The 22,128-nt window shown below is 39.9% G+C and overlaps 1 protein-coding gene across 1 annotated transcript in view; it reads left to right on the top strand.

The window, feature by feature from the left end:
- The window catches only part of LOC122208821 (zinc finger protein 708-like), a 32,863-nt gene extending 15,051 nt beyond the window's left edge, over positions 1-17,812 (top strand). Inside the window, exons 5-8 of the mRNA XM_042920279.1 lie at positions 405-500; positions 15,249-15,946; positions 16,106-17,168; positions 17,415-17,812. Of these exons, the coding sequence (XP_042776213.1) occupies positions 405-500; positions 15,249-15,946; positions 16,106-17,168; positions 17,415-17,812 (2,255 nt within the window). The remainder of the gene's footprint in view (positions 1-404; positions 501-15,248; positions 15,947-16,105; positions 17,169-17,414) is intronic.
- Positions 17,813-22,128: the final 4,316 nt, after the last annotated feature.

The raw sequence follows: 22,128 nt of genomic DNA, 5'->3' as shown, positions 1-22,128 counted from the left end.
ATTCAGATCCCTGCAGTCAGAGAAAGAAGTTGAGTTTGTAGATATAGAGAAATATCTTCATGAGGTTTCCTTTCCAGCTGTAGATTCCCCTTCTTTACGGTGAGGTGAGAGCATCATCATCTGTAGATGAGTGGTAATTGTAAACATTGAGTGGCATAAAATGGTACTGCCCACTTAAGCTCCCAACTGCTACTCATTCCTGTCGTGGTAGTACTTGGATGTGAGGTCACGATGTGAACGTTGGAAATTCCTGTCAAGTATACTAAAGGGGCTTGTGGGCAACAGCATTCAGAAACCATTTTCTGGAATTCTACAATGTCCTCTCTCGTGTACTGAGCACAGTATTGGCGTGACAGAATCTGAGAAACAGGTATGTTCTTTTTTTTTTTTTTTCTGATAATCAGGCCTCATTGTGTCAAAACCACACCTGGTCATTTTTTTGGAACAAAAGAGGGAGCTCTGGGATGTGAAGAGAAAGAAGACGGTAGCCTCACCAGCAGGTAGGTGGGCATGAACAAAACAGATGACAGTGGTGATATGCAAATATTTAAAATATGGCTCAAGTAGCTCTCCTTGAATGGAAATTAGTTTGGAAGCCCAGTTTTATGTCTGTCCCACTCATAGCGGGACATCAGCTTTCCAACCCGTCATACTCTTACATTCTCGAAGGATTCTTTGTTCTGCTCCAGTGATGGTCCATCACATCCACAGTGAGTGCCAGGAGACTCCCCTTGTGCGTTGAGTATCTCCAAAGTCTGAAAGCTTCTCCTTTGCTTTGAAGGCCCTGGAGAATTCTCCATATTCTGAGAAACTCTATTGTAAGTCATTCCCAGTTTCTGTTTTCGTGAGAAGTGTGTCATAGTAGTGGTGGACAGAGTGGGTTTTGGTGTCCAAATCCCAGGAGCACTGGAGACAGGGATCACGTGATTTCCGGTTTATGCTTTCCAATGTTCCTGAGGCTATAATCTTTTTCTTTTATTTTAATGTTTGTTTTTGAGAGAGAGACAGAGAGAGGCAGACAGACAGAGCAATTGTGGGGGAGGGGCAGAGAGAGACAGAGACATAGAATTTGAAGGAGCCTCAGGCTTTGAGCAGTCAGCACAGAGCTTGATGTGGGGTTCGAACTCACAGACCACAAGATCATGACCTGAGCTGAAGTTGGATGGTCAACCAACTGAGCCACCCAGGCGCCCCACTGATGCTTTAGGCTTAATCATACAACACTGAGATTCAGTAATTCCCTCAGATAAAAAAGCATTTTCTAAAATGAGAAAATCTCATGCTCTATTTCACTTCAGAAGCTTATTTTTCTTATGAATGATAATAAGAAATTTCCAATTTATGTCTTCCATTCCTCAATGGTGAAATAATTTGTCCATGTGTATTCTAATATTCCTACCAACATTAATGCCACAGGGGAACTAGAACACTGAGAACTTAGAACTCACAGCCTACAATAAAGACTCAATGGGTACGTTATTTCTCAGTAACTTCATAATTTTCATCTTTTTTCTTGTATAATAGAAACTTCCTGTGCCTTTGTCATAAATGTTTTCACTTTCTGCGTGGCTCTTTATGAGATTCATTTCTGACTTATTAGATGAAAATTCTGACATTGCATGTGCATCATGAGGTATGAGGTAGATCATTTGGGTTGACCTGTTGGTCTTGCAGAGTTTTCCTGATATCATTTAGTTACCTGTTCTCTCTTCTTCCTCCATAAGTCTCTCTAAGATGATCATTTGAATTGTTTGCCATGGAATAGTGGCTTGATATTTGAATAAAATGGTTATTTTCCTTTTCGGTGTTAGACTGTGATTTACATATTTGTTCTGGACATTTATTTCACAGCTGTCATTCTGTGTCCTTTGAAGAACATTAGCCACCTGATCCCAGTGTCACCCATTACAGGTTCCTTATTTCCTGTGTGCTCTCTGCTGGATCCCTCCACTAGAAGGTTGATATTTTTTCTCTGTTATCATTAAGTATCTTTATGGGAAGATGTGCACTAATCATCTCATTTATTCTGGAAGCTTCCTCCTTCATTTCACCTTGTTTGTTGTCTGCTTTGGAAAATGAAGGTTTCCTCCTATGTTTGCTGTAGGAATTGCTGTTTAAAGTAGAGATTGTGAATGAAAGTTCTGCCCTGTAAACTTCCATTTTATTCTGCCCTCATGTCCCATAGATACTCTTCCTTATCTCTTTTCTGTTGCTGCAAATAAAGAAAATGTGTATCACATTAGTTCAAATGCCTTAAAATTGTGAATGTAATCCAGCACAAAACATAAAGGAGACCTAGACTTTTAATGCTATAGAAGACTCAAAAACAATACCTACTGGTATTTCTTTTTTTTTTTAATATGAAATTTATTGTCAAATTGTTTTCCATATAACACCCAGTGCTCCTACCAACAGGGGCCCTCCTCAATACCCATCACCCACCCTACCCTCCCTCCCACCGCCCATCAACCCTCAGTTTGTCCTCAGATTTAAGAGTCTCTTATGGTTTGCCTCCCTCCTTCTCTAACCTGTTTTTTTTATTTTCTTTACCTCCCCCATAGTCCTAAGTTTCTCAGGATCCACATAAGAGTGAAAATACATGGTATCTGTCTTTCTCTGTATGACTTCTTTCACTTAGCATAACACTCTCCAGTTCCATCCACGTTGCAACAAAAGGCCATATTTCATTCTTTCTCATTGCCAAGTAGTAGTCCATTGTGTATATAAGCCACAATTTCTTTATCCATTCGTCAGTTGATGGACATTTAGGCTCTTTCCATAATTTGGCTATTGTTGAGAGTGCTGCTATAAACATTGGGGTACAAGTGCTCCTATGAATTAACACTCCTGTATCCCTTGGGTAAATTCCTAACAGTGCTATCGCTGGGTCATAGGGTAGCGCTATTTTTAATTTTTTCAGGAATCTCCACACTGTTTTCCAGAGCGACTGCACCAGTTTGCATTCCCACCAACAGTGCAAGAAGGTTCCCGTTTCTGCACATCCTCGTCAGCATCTATAGTCTCCCGATGTGTTCATTTTAGCCACTATGACTGGTGTGCGGTGGTATCTGAGTGTGGTTTTGATTTGTATTTCCCTGATGAGGAGCGACGTTGAGCATCTTTTCATGTGCCTGTTGGCCATCTGGATGTCTTCTTTAGAGAAGTGTCTATTCATGTTTTCTGCTCATTTCTTCACTTGATTTTTTGTTTTTCGGGTGTGGAGTTTGGGGAGTTCTTTTTAGATTTTGGATGCTACCCCTTTGTCTCATATATCATTTGCAAATATCTTTTGCCATTCCGTTGGTTGCCTTTTAGTTTTGTTGATTGTTTCCTTTGCTGTGCAGAAGCTTTTTATCTTCATGAGATCTCAATAGTTCATTTTTGCTTTTAATTCCCTGGCCTTTGGGGATGTGCCAAGTAAGAAATTGCTGTGGCTGAGGTCAGAGAGGTTTTTCCCTGCTTTCTCCTCTAGGGTTTTGATGGTTTCCTGTCTCACATTCAGGTCCTTCATCCATTTTGAGTTTATTTTTGTGAATGGTGTAAGAAAGTCATCTAGTTTCAACCTTCTGCATGTTGCTGTCCAGTTCTCCCAGCACCCTTTGTTAAAGAGACTGTCTTTTTTTCCATTGGATATTCTTTCCTGCTTTGTCAAAGATTAGCTGGCCATATTTTTGTGGGTCTAGTTCTGGGGTTTCCATTCTATTCCATTGGTCTATGTGTCTGTTTTTGTGCCAATACCATGCTGTCTTGATGATGACAGCTTTGTAGTAGAGGCTAAAGTCTGGGATTGTGATGCCTCCCGGTTTGTTCTTCTTCAACAATATTACTTTGGCTTTCGGGGTCTTTTGTGGTTCCATACAAATGTTAGGATTGCTTGTTCTAGCTTTGAGAAGAATGCTGGTACAATTTTGATTGGGATTGCATTGAATGTGTAGATAGCTTTGGGTAGTATTGACATTTTGACAATATTTATTCTTCCAATCCATGAACATGGAATGTTTTTCCATTTCTTCATATCTTCTTCATTTTCCTCCATAAGCTTTCTATAGTTTTCAGGATACAGATATTTTACACCTTTGGTTAGGTTAATCCTGGGTATTTTATGCCTCTTGGTGCAATTGTGAATGGGATAAGTTTCTTTATTTGTCTTCCTGTTGCTTCATTATTCGTGTATAAGAATGCAACTGATGTCTGTACATTGATTTTGTATCCTACGACTTTGCTGAATTCATGTATCAGGTCTAGTAGACTTTTGGTGGAGTCTATCACGGGTTTTCCACGTGTAGTATCATGTCATCTGCAAAAAGTGAAAGATTGGCTTCATGTTTGTCAATTTTGATGCCTTTGATTTCCTCTTGTTTTCTGTGTGCTTATGCTAGCACTTCCAACACTATGTTAAACAACAGCGGAGAGAGTGGACATCCCTGTCGTGTTCCTGATCTCAGGGAGAAAGCTCTCAGTTTTTCCCCATTGAGGATGATATTAGCTGTGGGCTTTCATAAATGGCTTTTATGATGTTTAAGTGTGTTCTTTCTATCTTGACTTTCTCAAGGGTTTTTATTAAGAAAGGATGCTGAATTTTGTGTAATGCTTTTTCTGCCTCTATTGACAAGATCATATGGTTCTTATTTTTTCTTTTACTAATGTGATGTATCACGTTGATTGATTTGCGAATGCTGAACCAGCACTGATGCTCAGGAATGAATCCCACTTGATCATGGTAAATAATTCTTTTTATATGCTGTTGTATTCGATTTGCTAGTATCTTATTGAGAATGTTTTCTTTCATATTCATCAGGGATATTGGGCTATAGTTCTCTTTTTTTACTGGGTCTCTGGTTTAGGAATCAATGTAATGCTGGCTTCATAGAATGAGTCTGGAAGTGTTCCTTCCCTTTCTACTTTTTGGAGTAGCTTCAGAAAGATAGGTATTATCTCTGCTTTAAATGTCTGGTAGAATTCCCCTGGGAAGCCATCTGGCCCTGGACTCATATTTGTTGGGAGGTTTTTGATAACTGATTCGATTGCTTCTCTGGTTATGGGTCTGTTCAAGCTTTCAATTTCTTCCTGTTTGAGTTTGGAAGTGTGTGAGTGTTTAGGAATTTGTCCATATCTTCCAGGTTGTCCAGTTTGTTGGCATATAATTTTTCATAGTATTCCCTGATAACTGCTTGTATTTCTGAGGGATTGGTTGTAATAAATCCATTTTCATTCATGATTTTATCTATTTGGGTCATCTCCCTTTTCTTTTTGAGAAGCCTGGTTAGAGGTTTGTCAATTTTGTTTATTTTTTCAAAACACCAACTCTTGGTTTCATTGATCTGCTCTACTGTTTTTTTAGATTCTATATTGTTTATTTCTCTCTGATCTTTATTATTTGTCTTCTTCTGCTGGGTTTGGGTTGTCTTTGCTGTTCTGCTTCTGTTTCCTTTAGGTGTGCTGTTAGATTTTTTATTTGGGAATTTTCTTGTTTCTTGCGATAGGTCTGGATTGCAATGTATTTTCCTCTTAGGACTGCCTTCGCTGTATCCCACAGCGTTTGGATTGTTGTATTTTCATTTTCATTTGTTTCCATATATTTTTTAATTTCTTCTCTAATTGTCTGGTTGGCCCATTCATTCTTTAGTAGGGTGTTCTTTAACCTCCATGCTTTTGGAGGTTTTCCAGACTTTTTCCTGTGGTTGATTTCAAGCTTCATAGCATTGTGGTCTGGAAGTAGGCATGGTATGATCTCAATTCTTGTATACTTATGAAGGGTACAGTCTTTAATTTAAAGTCTAGTTTGTCTGATATAAGTATGGCTACTCCAGCTTTCTTTTGAGTTCCAGTAGCATGACAGATAGTTCTCCATCTCCTCACTTTTAGTCTGAAGGTGTCCTCAGGTCTACAATGAGTCTCTTGTAGATAGCAAATAGATGGGTCTTGTTTTGTTTTGTTTTGTTTTCCATTCTGATACCCTATGTCTTTTGGTTGGAGCATTTAGTTCATTTACATTCAGGGTCCTTATAAAAAGATATGGGTTTAGAGTCACTGTGATGTCTGTAGGTTTCATGCTTGTAGTGATGTCTCTGGTACTTTGTTTCACAGGATCCCCCTTAGGATCTCTTGTCGGGCTGGTTTAGTGGTGATGATTTCCTTCAGTGTTTGGGAAGAACTTTATTTCCTTCTATTCTAAATGACAGAATGGCTGCATAGAGGATTCTCAGCTGCATATTTTTTCTGTTCACCACATTGAAGATTTCCTGCCATTCCTTTCTGGCCTGCCAAGTTTCAGTAGATAGATCCGTCACGAGTCTTATCGGTCTCTCTTTATATGTTAGAGCATGTTTATCCCTAGCTGCTTTCAGAAGTCTCTCTTTATCCTTGTACTTTGCCAGTTTCACTATGATATGTCATGCAGAGGATCGATTTAAGTTACGTCTGAAGGGAGTTCTCTGTGCCTCTTGGATTTCAATGCCATTTTCCTTCCCCAGATCAGGGAAGTTTTCAGCTATGATTTCTTCAAGTACACCTTCAACACTTTTCCCTCTCTTCCTCCTCTGGAATCCCAATTATGCGTATATTATTGCGTTTCTTCATATCACTTAGTTCTCTAATTCTCCCTCATACTCCTGGATTTTTTTTTTATCTTTTTCTCAGCTTCCTCTTTTTCCATAATTTTCTCTTCTAATTCACCTATTCTCTCCTCTGCCTCTTCAATCTGAGCTGTGGTCGCCTCCATTTTAATTTGCACCTCATTTATAGCATATTTTAGCTCCTCCTGTTTCTTAATCCCTTGATCTCTGTAGCAATAGATTCTCTGCTGTCCTCTATACTTTTTTCAAGCCCAATGATTAATTTTATGGCTTTTATTTTATTTTATTTGTTTGTCAACATTTAGTTAATTTTTGAGACAGGGAGAGACAGCATGCACGGGGGACGGTCAGAGAGAGAGGGAGACACAGAATCTGAAACAGGCTCCAGGCTCTGAGCTGTCAGCACAGAGCCCACGCGGGACTCGAACTCACGGACCCCGAGATCATGCCCTGAGTGAAAGTTGGATGCTTAACCGACTGGGCCATGCAGGCACGCCTATTATTTTAAATTCATTTTCTGTTATATTGCTTATTCGTTTTTGATCAGTTTGTTAGCTGACACTACATCCTGGCATTTCTTTTGAGGAGAATTCTTCCGTTTTGTCATTTTGGATATTCCCTGGAGTGGCACAGAACTGCAGGGCTCTTCCCCTGTGCTTTCTGGGGTAACTTGTGTTGGTGGGCGGGGTCGCAGTCAGACCCGATGTCTGCCCCCAGCCCACCGCGGGGCCACAGTCAGACTGCTGTGTACCTTATCTTCCCCTCTCCCAGGGGCAGGACTCACTGTGTAGTGGTGTGGCCCCTGTCTGGACTACTTCCACACTGCCAGGCTTGTGGTGCTTCCTCTGTGGGATCTGGCGTATTAACCGGGGTGGATCCGCACGGTGCACAGGGGCGAGAGGGGCAGGTTCAGCTCACTTTGCCTCTGGTGCTCCAAGGTCCGCTGCGGGAGGGGCCCTGCAGCACTGGGAGGGAGGCAGACCCTTTGGAGGGATGGTTCCACAGAAGCACAGTGTGGGTGTTCATGCAGTTCAAGCAAGTTCTGTGATGGGAACTGGTTCCCTTGAAATTTTGGCAGGTGGATGGGTGAGGGAGTTGGTGCTGGCCAGCACCTTTGTTCCCTGGTGAGCTGAGCTCTGTCCCCCAGGGTTCAACGACTATTCCTCCCATTATTTCTAGCCCTTCTGCTCTCCGAGAAGAACTGTTGACTTATGACATTCCAGATGTTATGTCCCGCTTGGCTGTCAGAAAACACTCAGTACAGCCCCTCTACATTTGCAAGTCAGACTGGGGGCTCTGCGTTGCAGGGCAGGCTACCCCTCCACTGCCCTGGCTCCCTCCCACCAGTCCATGTAGTGCGCACCGCCTCTCCGCCCTTCCTACCCTCTTCTGTGGGCCTCCTGTCTACGCTTGGCTCCAGAGAGTCCATTCTGCTAGTCTTCTGGCAGTTTTCTGGGTTATTTAGGCAGATGTGGGTGGAATCTAAGTGATCAGCAGAACGTGGTGAGCCCAGCATCTCCTACACTGCCATCTTCCCCTCCTTCTGTCCTCCTCTGTATTTCTGAGTTTGTGTGTTTGTGGTGTATTTGCAAGTCACAAAAACCTTTCTCCACAAATAGATGTATAATCTGTATGTCACTGAAAACATTTCTTAGTTTCAGGGAGAGTAAACATTTTTCATTCTATCACTTTTATTCTTTTGTATTCAATTGGTAATTTTTGTATTTTATGTGGAATCTTCACTTTTCTCTTTATGTTACTCAGTTTCATGGTTTTAATATATTTGCATCACCATCACCACGTTGAAACTTTCGGTAAACTTACTTTTAGGATTGTCTCTGTATAATGGTTGGTGTGTTCCTCTTAGATGAATTTAAAGTCGGATAATCTGGATAAAGACACATATTATAGTATTATTGCAATTTTGCCAGATATTCTTTTGAAAGATGAAAAACAACACTATTGTTCTCATAGATTACTGGGATAGATGGGTGAATTCATGCAAAACTGTTAGAATGGTCTGTACTGTGTAGTAAGTGTTTAAGGAGAATGGTTGCTTCTGTTCATGATATGAGGCTTAGTAATTTCCTCATTCTTCAAGTTCAAAGTCCTCCATGATTTCTTCTGTGCTTTTTTTTTTCTTGGAATATAGAAGTGTGGCTCTTGAAGTGAAGATGTTGGCATGAGTTTCAGGTTTGTGAGAAATGTAGAAACTCAGACCCCACATAAAATTGGAAATCAGAATGTGAGTTTTAAGAAGATGCTCTGTTCGTTTTCATACATCACACTGACAGTGTCACATTGACATTGAAGTGCACGCGTAGCTCACCATCATTTTTTTATTATTCTGTGTCTGTTTTCTTCTGTAGTACATTTTGACAACTGATTTTGTGGTATGTTGTAAATTAGGAAGTTTGGTGCCACCAGAATACTCTTTATGTTTCAAGATTATTGTGGGTATATATTATTCCATCCATGTGAATGTTCCATTTGATTGTGATCTTTCTGCCAAAAATGTCATTGGGAATTTGATGGAGGTCACATGAAATCAGTAGATCACTTTGAATATAGCGACAGTTGGATAATTTGAAGTATTCCAATGTAAGAACATGGATGTGTTTTCACTTACTTCTTCTTTCAATTCCTTCAGAATATTTTATAGTTTTCTCTGCACCAGTTTTGACCTCTAGCATTATGTCAAGTCTTAAGTAGTTTATTCTTTGTGATGCTACTGTAACTATAATTATATTTGGGGGGGGGGATTGTTTTTTGTTGTGTATACACCATGAATTCTTATTTGTTGGGTTTGTGATCTCCAATTTTGTAAAATTTGCTTGAGTTTTAGCAGGTTTTTTGAAATGAGGATTCTTTAGGGGCACTTGGGTGGCTCAGTTGGTGGAATGTCTGACTGTTGTTTTTGGCTCAGGTCATGATCCCAGGGTCATGGGATGAAGACCTGCCTCAGGCTCCACACCTAACATGCAGCTTGCTTGAGAGTCTCTGCCTCCCTGTGCCCCTAACCTACTTGTACACACACTCTGTCTCAAAAGATAATAATTTAAAATTAAAAAAAAATAGGGATTCTTCAGAGAAGAAGATAGTATCGTGACAGACTAGGAGTACCCTACCCTCATCACATCCCACAAACACATCTAGCTAACCACCAAACCGTCCTACGTATCCCAAAAAGCAACCTTAAGACTGACAGAGGAATTACCCAGCTGATGAGAGAAGAGGCACATCGAAGATTGTAGGAAGTATAGAGATTTGGCTGGGGGAGCAACAGATTATAGTGCTGCTGAAAGCAGGGAACTGTGGTTGTGGAGAAGGAAGAGAGAGAGTGGAGCCCAAGAAAGAATGCACAAGGAGAACATTTCCCTAATGTCATTGTCTTGGAAAAGGAGAAGGCCTGCATTTTGTGCTTTCTTACAAATAGTGTGGCTTCAAGCCTTGAGTTTGGAAGTCGGCGGAATTAGCTTGGAAAGTCCAGGAGGGTACTGCACTGTCCTGGACAGAAGGTAGGTTCACAACCTGGGGGTAGAGCATGGAAACAGCAATGTGAAGAGCATTTGGGGCACAGATGAGTGAGATTATTTGATATTCTAGGGGCCCTTCAATGAGGTGCATGATGGGGAACAAAGGAGCTGACTGGTTCCATTTCCTTCCCATGTTCCTCAGCATGAACACAGAGCACTCTGAGAGAAAGGGCTCAGCGGGGACACTGGCTGCCTCCCTTGCTTACAACAAGCCCCAAGCCCCTATGCTCTGGTGGAACTGCCCTTCTCAGTCAAGCCTGACTCAATCCCAGCAAGGTTGGCCCCTACCTCAGGGGACCTGCATAATCTGCTGCCCACACCACATGTGACCACACAGTTCTGCATGGCCTCAGTTCTGGTGGAGTTGATGTCTGGTCTCATCTCACAAGCAGACCACAGCATAACCAGTCAAAACTCGCCCCATTGAGGACAGGGTCCAAACACTGGCAGGAGAGCTTCTGCAGACCACTGGCGTCAAAGATAGAGCAGGAGACATAAGTGGCTATTTTAACATACAGAGGGTGGTGGAGATGTAGACAAAATACCAAGATGGAAGAATTTTTCCAAAATGAAACAACAAGATATGGCCGTGGCCAGAGATTTCAGTGAAACACAGTATCAGTAACATTCCAAATGGAAAATTGAAGGCAACTGTCATAAGGATTCTCACTGAGCTTGTGAAAAGAAGACAGCAGTGAGGCTCTTACTACAGAGATAAGAGGCTTAGCAAAGGAAGAGTGATGTAAAATGCAATAAAAGATAAGAAATGCACTTGATTCAATGAACAGCATGTTGGAAGAATGAGAGCAGCAAATTGGTGCCTTAAAGACAAAATAATGGAAAATAGTGAAACTTAAGGAAGAGAGAGACAGAGAGACAGAGTAGAACTATGCAACATGAAATAGCCTTAGGAAATCAGGGACTCCCTCAAAAGTGATAAGATTTATATTACAGGGGTCACAGAAGAAGATGAGCAAGGGGGTCAGAAAAGTTACTTCAGGGAATAATAGAAAAAAGCATCCCTAATCAGTTGAAGGAAACAGACTTGCAGATTCAGGAGGCACAGAACTGCATCGAAATCACCAAAAGGAGGCCAACACCAAGACATCTTGGAATCCAATTAGCAAACTATGGTGATAATGACAAAATCTTAAAAGCAGCAACACAGAGGAAGTATTTCACCCATCCTGAAAAGCATAAGGCCAGCTCAAGATTTCTCAACAGAAACTTGGTAACCCTGAGGGAGGGACATGACAGATTCAAAATGCTGAAAGGGGAAAAATAGGCAGCCAAGAACAGTCTATCCAGGAAGACTATCATTCAGACTAGAGGAGAGAGAGAGATTTCCAGTCAAACAGAAACTAAAGGAGTTTGTGACCACTGGAACAGCCCTCCAAGAAATGTTTAAGGATAGTCTTTGACTTCAGAGGAGAGACCAAAAGTGAGAAAGACAAGAAAGTATCAGAAAACAATCTCCAGAAACAACGCCAAAAGTAATAATAAAATGGCAGCAAATAAGTATCTAGTCAATAATTCCTGGGGCGCCTGGGTGGCGCAGTCGGTTAAGCGTCCGACTTCAGCCAGGTCACGATCTCACGGTCCGTGAGTTCGAGCTCCGCGTCAGGCTCTGGGCTGATGGCTCAGAGCCTGGAGCCTGTTTCAGATTCTGTGTCTCCCTCTCTCTGCCCCTCCCCCGTTCATGCTCTGTCTCTCTCTGTCCCAAAAATAAATAAACGTTGAAAAAAAAAAATTAAAAAAAAAAAATAATAATTCCTTTGAAGGGAAATGTACTATGCACTGCAATCAAAACACATAGGGTGTCTGAATGGATTAAAAAAAACCCAAACCGGTTAACCTGTTGCCTACAAAAGACTCAATTTAGACCTGAAGTTGTCTGCCAGTTGAAAGTGAGGGGCTAGAGAAACGTTATCATGCAAATGGATGTCAAAAGAAGGCCAGTGTAGCAATATTTATATTCGACAAGCTAGCCTTTTTTTCGTTTTTGTATTGTGGTTATGTCCTCTTGGGTACCAGGGTAATGCCTGCCACCTAGAATGATTTTCAATGGGTTCCCTGTATTCTATTATTTGTAGAATTTTGATGAATTTTATCAGCAATTGCTTTTTTAAAAATATATAATGTTCTCCATTACCTTTTTAATAACTATTTATTTTGAGAGGAGAGATAAGAAGGAAGAGGTAAGGAGAGATAGAGATAGAGAGAATCCCAAGAAGGATACCCACTATCAGAGCAGAGCCCAGTGTGGGGCTGGAACTCACAAAGTGAGATCATGACCTGAACCAAAACCAACAGTTGGATGCTAAACCAACTGAGCCACCGGGGCATCCAAGGAATTACTTGTTTAAAAGTTTGGTCCATTGACCAGTGAAGGCATGTGGTCTTGGTCTTTTCCAAATTGTCTAATATGTTAGTGTATGTTTGCTTTAGGAATCGTTTATCACACTATATGTTTCTGTGTGTAACTGTTGCCTCGTTTTCTTTACCATTTTTCTTTTTCGTTGGTGGGTTTTTTTTTTTCACTGTAAATATATTTAAAGTATTGTCAAGTTTGTTTGTTGTATTGGAGAAACGGAATTACTTTCAATGTTATGTTTATTTGGGTCTTCATTTTACCTCTTTCTTATTTTTCTTTAGCATTTCCTTTTACAGAATTTTAGCTAAATTTCTTCATTCTTTTGTTGATTGAGGTGTAATAAAAGAAAAAGGTGAAATACAATAATTAACTCAATCATTTATAGCATAAAAAATTGAAAGTGGAGGGTCTAGTAGAAAAATTAGGAAAAAATGAATAATAATGATTACCAAAAAAAAAAGTTTCCTTGGATTTTGTATAGATAATGTCATCCTCTAACAGCGATAATTTTGCTTTTTCTCTTCCAAGTTGTTTCCATTTTAGAATTGTTTTAAGTTTATTTATTTTGAGAGAGTCAGAGTCGGGAGAAGCAGAGAGAAAGGGAGAGAGAGAGAGACAGAGAGAAACCCAACAGTCTCTGTGCTGTCAGCATGGAGCCTGATGCGGGGCTCAAACTCACATAGTGCCAGGTTGAAAACCAAGAGTCAGACAATTAAGTGATCCAACCTACCGCCCCCAATTTGGTTTCTTTTTATGTATTTTTTTCCTAATTGTTCTGAATAGTGCCAGTACTGTGTGGAATGGACATGGGAAAGTTGCTTCAATATCTTATTTGTGATCCTATAGGAGGAGCTTTTGGCCTTCTCATCGATTCTGTTGGATTTCAGCTTTTCACACATACATGATCTTTATTAGGATGAAGTAGTTTCCTTGGATTCTTCCTTATTGAGTATCTTTAATCATGAAATGGTGTCCAATATGCTCATTCCTGTCCCGTATCAATTAAGATAATCCTCTCTTTGTGATCTTTAGTCTGTAATGTGCAGTCCCAACTCGATAGTTTTCCATATGGTGAAACACTCTTGAATTTCAGGAAGAATTCCCAGTTGATTATGTCGTAAAATGGTAAAATGTGCTTTTGATTCAGTTTGTTTTTCATTTGTTTATTTGTTTTGAGAGGGAGAGGAAGGAAGAGGACAATGGGAGGGGCAGAGAGTGAGGAGGAAAGAGGATCCCAAGCAGGTTTTTCAGTTTGTAATGAGCTGGACATGGGGCCTGATCTCACGAGTGAGGTCATGACCTGAGCTGAAGTCAAGGGTCAGGTGCTTCACCAACTTAGCCTCCCAGGCTCCCCTATTTGCTTAGTTTTATGGTGGACGTTGCATGAATATTCCCCACAGATGGTAATTCATAGTCTTCTATACTTGTAGCATCTTCCTTCAGCTTTGATAACCTGTTAAGGCTGGTATGGTCAAGGGTTTTCATAATCTCCCTTCTCTTCACTCCCTAGAAATGTCTGGGGCGATTTCAAGTACTTTGTCATGTGTGTTTATGAATTATTCTGTGAATTCATGTGGCATATGAGTTTTCCTTGCTGGGAGTTTATTTTTTTAATTTATTTTTAATTAAAAAACCATTTTTAATGTTTTTATTTATTTTTGAGACAGGGAGAGACAGAAAGAGACAGAGCATGAGCAGGGGAGGGTAGGAGAGAGAGGGAGACACAGAATCCGAAGCAGGCTCAAGGCTCTAACCTGTCAGCACAGAGCCCGATGAGGGGCTTGAACTCATGCACTGTGAGATTATGGCCTGAGCTGAAGTCTGATGCTTACCCAATTGAGCCACCCAGGTGTCCCATTGGGATTTTATTTATTACAGTGTTAAAGTACTTAGTAGTTGTAGATCTGTTGACTTTTTTCTTTTCTTTTCTTTCTTTCTTTTTTTTTTTTTTTTTTTTTTGAGTGTGAGAGTCAGTGAGTGGGAGAGAAAGCAGAGGGAGAGATAGAGAGAATCTTAAACAGACTTCGTGCTTAGGGTAGAGCCTGATACGGGTGTCCATCACATGACCCTAAGATCATGACCTGAGCCAAAATCAAGAGTTGGATGCCTAACCGACTAAGCCACCCAGGTTCCTCTTTCATTACATTTTTTTCTCCATGATGATGTCAGGTAGGTTATACCTTATTTGAAATAGGTACTTTTTTTTTTTTTTGGATACCTATTTGTTAGCATGTAATTATCCTTTTTCCCAATTATGATTACTTTTATTTCTATGATATCACATGTACTGTGTCTTGTTTTAGTTCTTCACTTCCGATTTTAGGTGAACTTCAATTTTTCTTCCTTACTTGATGGTGTTATAGGTCTGTCCAATTTTTGGGTTACTTCTGAAAACAAACTCGTCCTGTTGTTTTATTCCTACTTTTGCTATATCGTATTTTCATAATTTCTGTTTGACTTTTAAATTAAATGTGCTTCCTTCTAAATTTTGGCTCATAGGGTAATTTCCTGATTCTTTGTGACACAGGAATATGATTTGTGCTACACCATTAAACAAGTACAGAATGATCTATTAGGCTACGTTTTCACATTGTGTGTAATCTTCTGTGTCAAGGAAGAATGAAGTCCCGATGAATCCTTCTCAACCATCTTCCTGACATTCTCAGACTGATTTGAAGGTTGTATATTAGAAGTTGTCAGTACCTTCATGTGAAAGTAGTAATTGGAATGATGTTCCTTTTTTTGTTATTTGCTATCTTTCAGCTATATCTTCACATGGCACCCAGAGCTTCCTGCCAAAGCCATGCATAGAAGCCTCTTTACAAAATGTGTCACTGGGTACATGGAAACATCATGCCCTTGAGAATTTACACTTAATGATAAACTGGGACAGTGGTAGAAAGAATGAAGCACATCAGAAGTTTCATGAAGGACGTAGTCCAATTGAGATGACTGCCCATAATAAGAACCTCATGGCCCCAAGTGATGAAGGACATAAAACATCTTGGAAAACCGCCCTTTTTACATCCACTATTTGTGCAAAGCAGTGTGCATCTGTAAGCAGAAGTTCCAATCAAACATGCAAACATACATATTTGTGCAAAGAAAATTTGGAACATTTGGAAAATTACCTCATCCACACTGAAAACAATGCTGTGAACCATTGTGAAAGTGGGATTGGATTGACCTTTCAGTCAAATATTTCTAAAACTCAGAGATTCAAAAATGAAGATAAAAGGCCTAGGACGTCTCAGTTTGGGAGGTGCTTCACAGAGGAGGTGACCCCGCAACATTACCAGAGCATTTTCAATGGAGCTACGCTGGCTCAATACAGTGAATCTGAGGCACAGTCTAACCAGGGCTCTCATGTTAGCAAACGTCTGAGGACTCTGCAAGAAAACCATTTTGAATCTAATAAAGATGAGGAAGTGTTTTATCCAAACTCCAAATATACCAATAGTAAGAGTACACAGAGGGGAGAAATTACTTCTAAATATGATGAATGTGGGAAAGCTCTGAAGCAGTCCTCCAGTATTGCTGATCATCAGAGGATTCATGGCGGTGGAAACCCATACACATATAATGAATCTGGGAACATGTTTAATCAATCATTAAGCCTAAATACGTATAAGACAAGTGGTACTGGAGAGAAAAGGTACATTGGCAAGGAATGTGGCAAAACCTTTGACAGGCACTCGAAACTATCTCAACATCAGCAAATGCATACTGCAAAGAAAATTGACAACTGTGAAGAAGGTGGTCAAACCTTTAAGGATGGGTCATCACTCCATTCAGACAGGCGAATCCGTACTGCACAGAAACCTTACAAATGTCAGCAATGTGGCAAGGCCTTTAGCCAGCAATCATTGCTTACTCAGCATCAAAGAATCCACACTGGAGAGAAACCTTATGAATGTCAAGAATGTGGCAAGGCCTTTAAATGTCACTCATACCTTATTAAACATCACAGAATGCATACTGGAGAGAAACCTTACAAATGTCAAGAATGTGGAAAGGCCTTTAAGCAGCAATCATCCCTTACTAAGCATCACAGAATACATACTGGAGAGAAACCTTACAAATGTCAAGAATGTGGCAAGGCCTTTAGCCACCAATCATCCCTTTCTCAGCATCACAGAATACATACTGGAGAGAAACCTTACAAATGTCAAGAATGTGGCAAGGCCTTTAGCCACCGATCATCCCTTCCTCAGCATCACAGAAGACATACTGGAGAGAAACCTTACAAATGTCAAGAATGTGGCAAGGCCTTCAGCCACCAATCATCCCTTCCTCAGCATCACAGAATACATACTGGAGAGAAACCTTACAAATGTCAAGAATGTGGCAAGGCCTTTCCCCAGCAATCATCCCTTAGTCGACATCACAGAATTCATACTGGAGAGAGACCTTACAACTGTCAAGAATGTGGCAAGACCTTTAGCCACCCATCATCCCTTACTCAGCATCACAGAATCCATACTGGGGAGAAACCTTACCAATGTCAAGAATGTGGAAAAGCCTTTAACTGTTCCTCACAACTTACTGAACATCACAGAATTCATACTGGAGAGAAACCCCACAAATGTAAAGAATGTGGCAAGGCCTATAAAGTGTACTCACAGCTTACTCAACATCACATAATTCATACTGGAGAGAAACCTTACAAATGCAAAGAATGTGGTAAGGCCTTTAGCAGATACTCAACCCTTTTTCTACATCGCATAATTCATACCGGACGGAAACCTTACCAATGTAACAAATGCAGCAAAACCTTTAATTTACCTTCAAGGCTTACTCAGCATCACAGAATCCATACTGGAGAGAAACCTTACCAATGTCAAGAATGTGGTAGAGCATTTATGCGGCTATCATCCCTTACTCGGCATCACAGAATGCATACGGGAGAGAAACCTTACAAATGTCAAGAATGTGGAAAGGTCTTTAGCCAGCGAAGAACACTTACTCAGCATCATGTAATTCATACTGGAGAGAAACCTTACAAATGTCAAGTATGTGGCAAGGTCTTTAGCCAGCAAGCATCCCTTAGTCAGCATCAGAGAATTCATAGTGGAGAGAAACCTCACAAATGTCAAGAATGTGGCAAGGCCTTTAGGTTGAAGTCAAACCTTAATTACCATCACAGAATTCATACTGGAGAGAAACCTTTCCAATGTCAACAATGTGGAAAAGCCTTTAGGATTAAGTCAAAACTTAAAGTCCATCACAGAATTCATACTGGAGAGAAACCTTACCAATGTCAGATATGTGGCAAGGGCTTTACCAAATGCTCAGAACTTCATCAACATCACAGAATTCATACTTGAGCCAACCTTACCAATGTACCGTGTGCAAAAGGCTTTAATCACCAATCATCCTTTATTCAAGATTACAGAAATCATCTTGGAGCAAATGTTACAGAGTTTAAGACTGTGAAGGAATTTTCCCCCCACTTTTTAAAAAGTTTTTCTTCAACAGAATGAGTGGGAGGGTGCAGAGGCAGACACACACACAGAAGGAAAAGCAGGTTCCAGGCTCCAAGGTTTCGGCACAGACAGCTGAGAGCCTGATGCAGGGCTCCAACCCATAAACTGCTATATCATGACATGAGGTGAAGTTGGAGGCTTCACTGACTGAGCCACCCAGGCACCCCAAGAGTGAGAGAACTCTTAAGGAGGGGTCAACGCTACTCCACATCACAGAATCCACATTGAGGATTAACGATACCCAAGTAAACAAGGTGGCAAGACTTTAACCAATGCTGATCCCTGATTTCTTGTCAGAGAATGTGTTATAGAGATGATTTTACACAAAAAAAAAGAATCTGGGAAGCCCTTTAATGGTGCTTAAGCCTCATTCCATACCACCAAATTCATACTTGAGAGACACCTTACAATTGTAGAGAATGTGGTGAAACGTTTCACTTGGCTCAAGCCTTACTCACCATCACATTGTTCATACATAGGAGGAACATTGCAAATGTGATGAATGTGGCACACCCCTAGGTGGAAGTCCTAACTTATTCAACATCATAATTCCCTTATCAGAGGAAATCTCTAAAATGTAAATTGAATGACAAAGCTTTCATCTGGTGTTCAATCCTTATTCAATATCCCTAAATGCATGCTGAGTTGAAACCATACAAACCTAATGCATGAGGAAAGCCCTTCTTCATAAATACACCATTTGGAAAACATCAGAGAGTACCAAAAGGAAAGTAAGTTGAAAGAAAATTACGTTTAAAAACATATGTAACTGAACATAAAATGTCAACACGTGTCACAGGATTCACAGCAGAAAGCAATAAGTCAGTGTATTCAGACATTACATCAAAATACTTATTAGAAGGAATAATACAAAGGTAAACATTTAGATAATGTATACGCTATTATGCTTTAAATGATAAAAGGGATGGATTTTTGCATAGGTATAATCTCAATGTTTTTACATTAACCTTTTTAAGATTTGTGACTAGTAAACATCAATATACTTCTTATTCTCAAATCACTTCAGAAAATTCATTTATTCCTAGTGGGCATGTGAATGTACACGGCTGAGTGTTGCTACATCAATGATATGAGTTCCCTTCTTTCTTAGGTGGGACTCATACATATGTAATTTTCCATGGAAGGTGAAGAAGAGTTGAATAAAATCTAAATGGAGATAATTTCTGTGCCTCTAACCTTGCTGTAATTATCATGAAAGAGGTGTTCAGGACACCATTGTCCATTTATTTCAACTAAAAGTGTATATCACAAATAAAAAGTTGTACTAAATGGTCTTTAAGGGAAAGAGGGTCAGTCCACGGAAAAACGTGATGCAGGTTCATCTTAGCGATAGTTACAAGTACAGAATATCAACTGATGTGATTGAAAGGAAGAAATGTTCACAGATATCAGAAAGAGAAGAGCAAAACCTTCCTAAGATGGCTAGGATTCTACATTCACATGTTTGAAGAATCACCTCAGGCCTGAAAGAATTTCAGTAGGCAAAATTAAGCTGTACATAATTTAAAATAGACTGTCATGTCTTCTGAGTCCTCATGGTAACCACCAAGCAAAACTGTTAATTGATACCCAAAAGATAAAGAGAGAAGAATCAAGGTTTACTATTCTTGAAAATCATCAGATCACAAAGGTAAAGAGAAAATGGAGAAGAAAGGGAGCAAGAATTCTAAAGTAGCCAGAAAACCATGAGAAGAATGACAACAGTAACTCCATGCCTGGATCAATACTTCCTTTAAATATAAAGGGACTAAATTCCCCAATCAAAAGATAGAGATTGGCTGAATGGAAAGAGATCCAAGACCCAATGCTATGCTGCCTTCATGGGACTCCCATCTGCTTTCAGAACACACTCAGCCTGAAAGTGCAAATATTCAAAACGATATTGCATGCCATTGGAAACCCAAAGAAATGGGGTAGCTATCCTTCAGACAAAATAGACTTGAATGCAAGGACTATAATAAGACGCGGCAAAGGTCAGTATTAAACAAACGGGTCAGTTTGTGCAGAATTTTTAGTTAATGTGCTGTTTGGCAGAATGGCAACAAAGTTTGCCCCCATTTTGGTTTTGGAAGACAATAATAGTATGGTTTTTTAACTCACGTACTGACACATTGAAAAGAAACACCTTTTTCTGTAAGTGTGGGTGGTGTTTGTGCAGATGCCTGAATTGTAGTTTGTGTTATGTTTCTGAACATCCGTATCTTATGACTCCTCGAAATGGCTACTTGATATTCAAAAACCGATTGCTACTTTTAGAGGGCTGGGGAAAAAAAAAAAAAAAGAACGCTAAATGACAATGTGAGAAAGACTATTGCTTCCAGATTTTGAAGTGTGTGGGAAAATACTGTTGCAATGACAATCTTGGTAATTTACTGCAAAAGCAGCCAATAGTTCATCAAAACCAACTTGTACAGGCTAATACATCTTTCCCAGATTATTCACTTTTCAAACATCATGCTATTATATCTTGCAGTTTTTTTTCACTCACATTGTTATATGATTTTCATTGCTATGTGCTCTTTTAAACCCATCAAGCAAGTTATTTTTTATTTCAACCATAATACCTCTCAGTAAGATTTCTGATATTTCTGGGCAGTTCTGTGTATACATTTGCAATGATGGGTTTTTTATGGGTCACCGTGTCAATATAGCAGATTTATTTCAAGTTGAGTTCTTTCTGAAATGTACATCTTCCCATAAGCTAATCTTACATTCCACTTGGGTCCCACATTTTAGATTACATTACATGTGACTAAGGTTTTTATACATCATATGTCTCTTTACTACATAGAAGACATTCACTCCTTTAATGTAGGAGAAAGGTAGCTATCCCATGGACTTAGGATTTCTTTGTGTTGCATTACAGCTGTAGGTTTGTAAATGTGTGTAGCATTTGTATTGAGAAACCATTTAGTTGTGTCTTGCTTTTTGTTCCACGAGTTACATAATAGTCTTATTGTGCATTGAATTGTTGTGTTGATCTGGTCACATTTGGATACATACACATCACTTATTTTTAAATCAATTTTCTTTTATAGATATATACTCAACTTTTATAGTGTTTTGAAATAAATATAAGCTGCTTTTGCTAAGAAAAAAACTCCAAAAATAAAGGAATGAATTCCACCAAAGGATAGAACTTGTATAAATATTTATCCCCCGCCCCCCCGCATAAAAGCACCTGTATATGTATACAGCAGGACTTCAGCACTGCACTTTCAATAATGGATTGAGTATTCAGACACAACATCAAGATGGAAACATCGGACTTCAAGGACATTCAGCAGACGGACCTACAACATTGCATCCAACAGCAACAGAAAACACATTCTTCTCACACGGACACAGAACATTCTCCAGTATAGATTATATGTTGGCACACAAAGCAAGTCTTAATAAACTTATGAGTGAAATCCCATCAAGCAGCTTTTCAACCACAATGGCATGAAACTAGAGTCAGGTAAAACGACAAAACTAGAAAACTCACAAATATGTAAAAACTAAGCAACATGCCCCATTATTCATAATAACCAAGACATGAAAATAACTTGTGTCCATAGTCAGTTGTGTAGATAATATGCTGCATATATACAATATAGGCTGGCTAAAATGAGCAATGCCGCATTGGTCTCTTAGTCTAAGCACACTGAGGAATTACTGTCTCACAGTTCTGGAGTTTCTTGAAGTCTGAAGCGAGCAGCTGGCAGGGCCACACTGTACCTCAAGAAGTGAGACTTGGCTCTTTCTAACTCCTGGGGACTGCCAGCTGTCCCTGGCCTGGCTTGGTTTGTTGATGTATCTCACTCCACCATTGCCTTCATCATCACACCTTGTTCTGTGTGTGTCTTCATTTTTCTTTTCTTATAAGGATACCAGACATTGGAGTAAGATTGACCCATATCTAGCATCACCTCATTTTAATGTAAAGCCAAGAACTTACTGCCCGATAAGGGTACTATTACAGGTACTGAGGGTTAGCACTTGGGCATATTTATTTGACGCACGCTATGTAACTCACACTAAGGCTAAAAGGCACTAGGTTGTGAAATATGACTGAGGGGTTAAGGTGCACTACCAGTTTGAGGTTGGGAGTGGAGTGTAAGGGACAGTAAGGCTGGGCTATATGGGTGGAGAGA

Source organism: Panthera leo, chromosome E2 (genome assembly GCF_018350215.1).
Source record: "Panthera leo isolate Ple1 chromosome E2, P.leo_Ple1_pat1.1, whole genome shotgun sequence".
Lineage (NCBI taxonomy): Eukaryota > Metazoa > Chordata > Mammalia > Carnivora > Felidae > Panthera > Panthera leo.
This window is presented reverse-complemented; position numbering and strand designations above follow the sequence as displayed.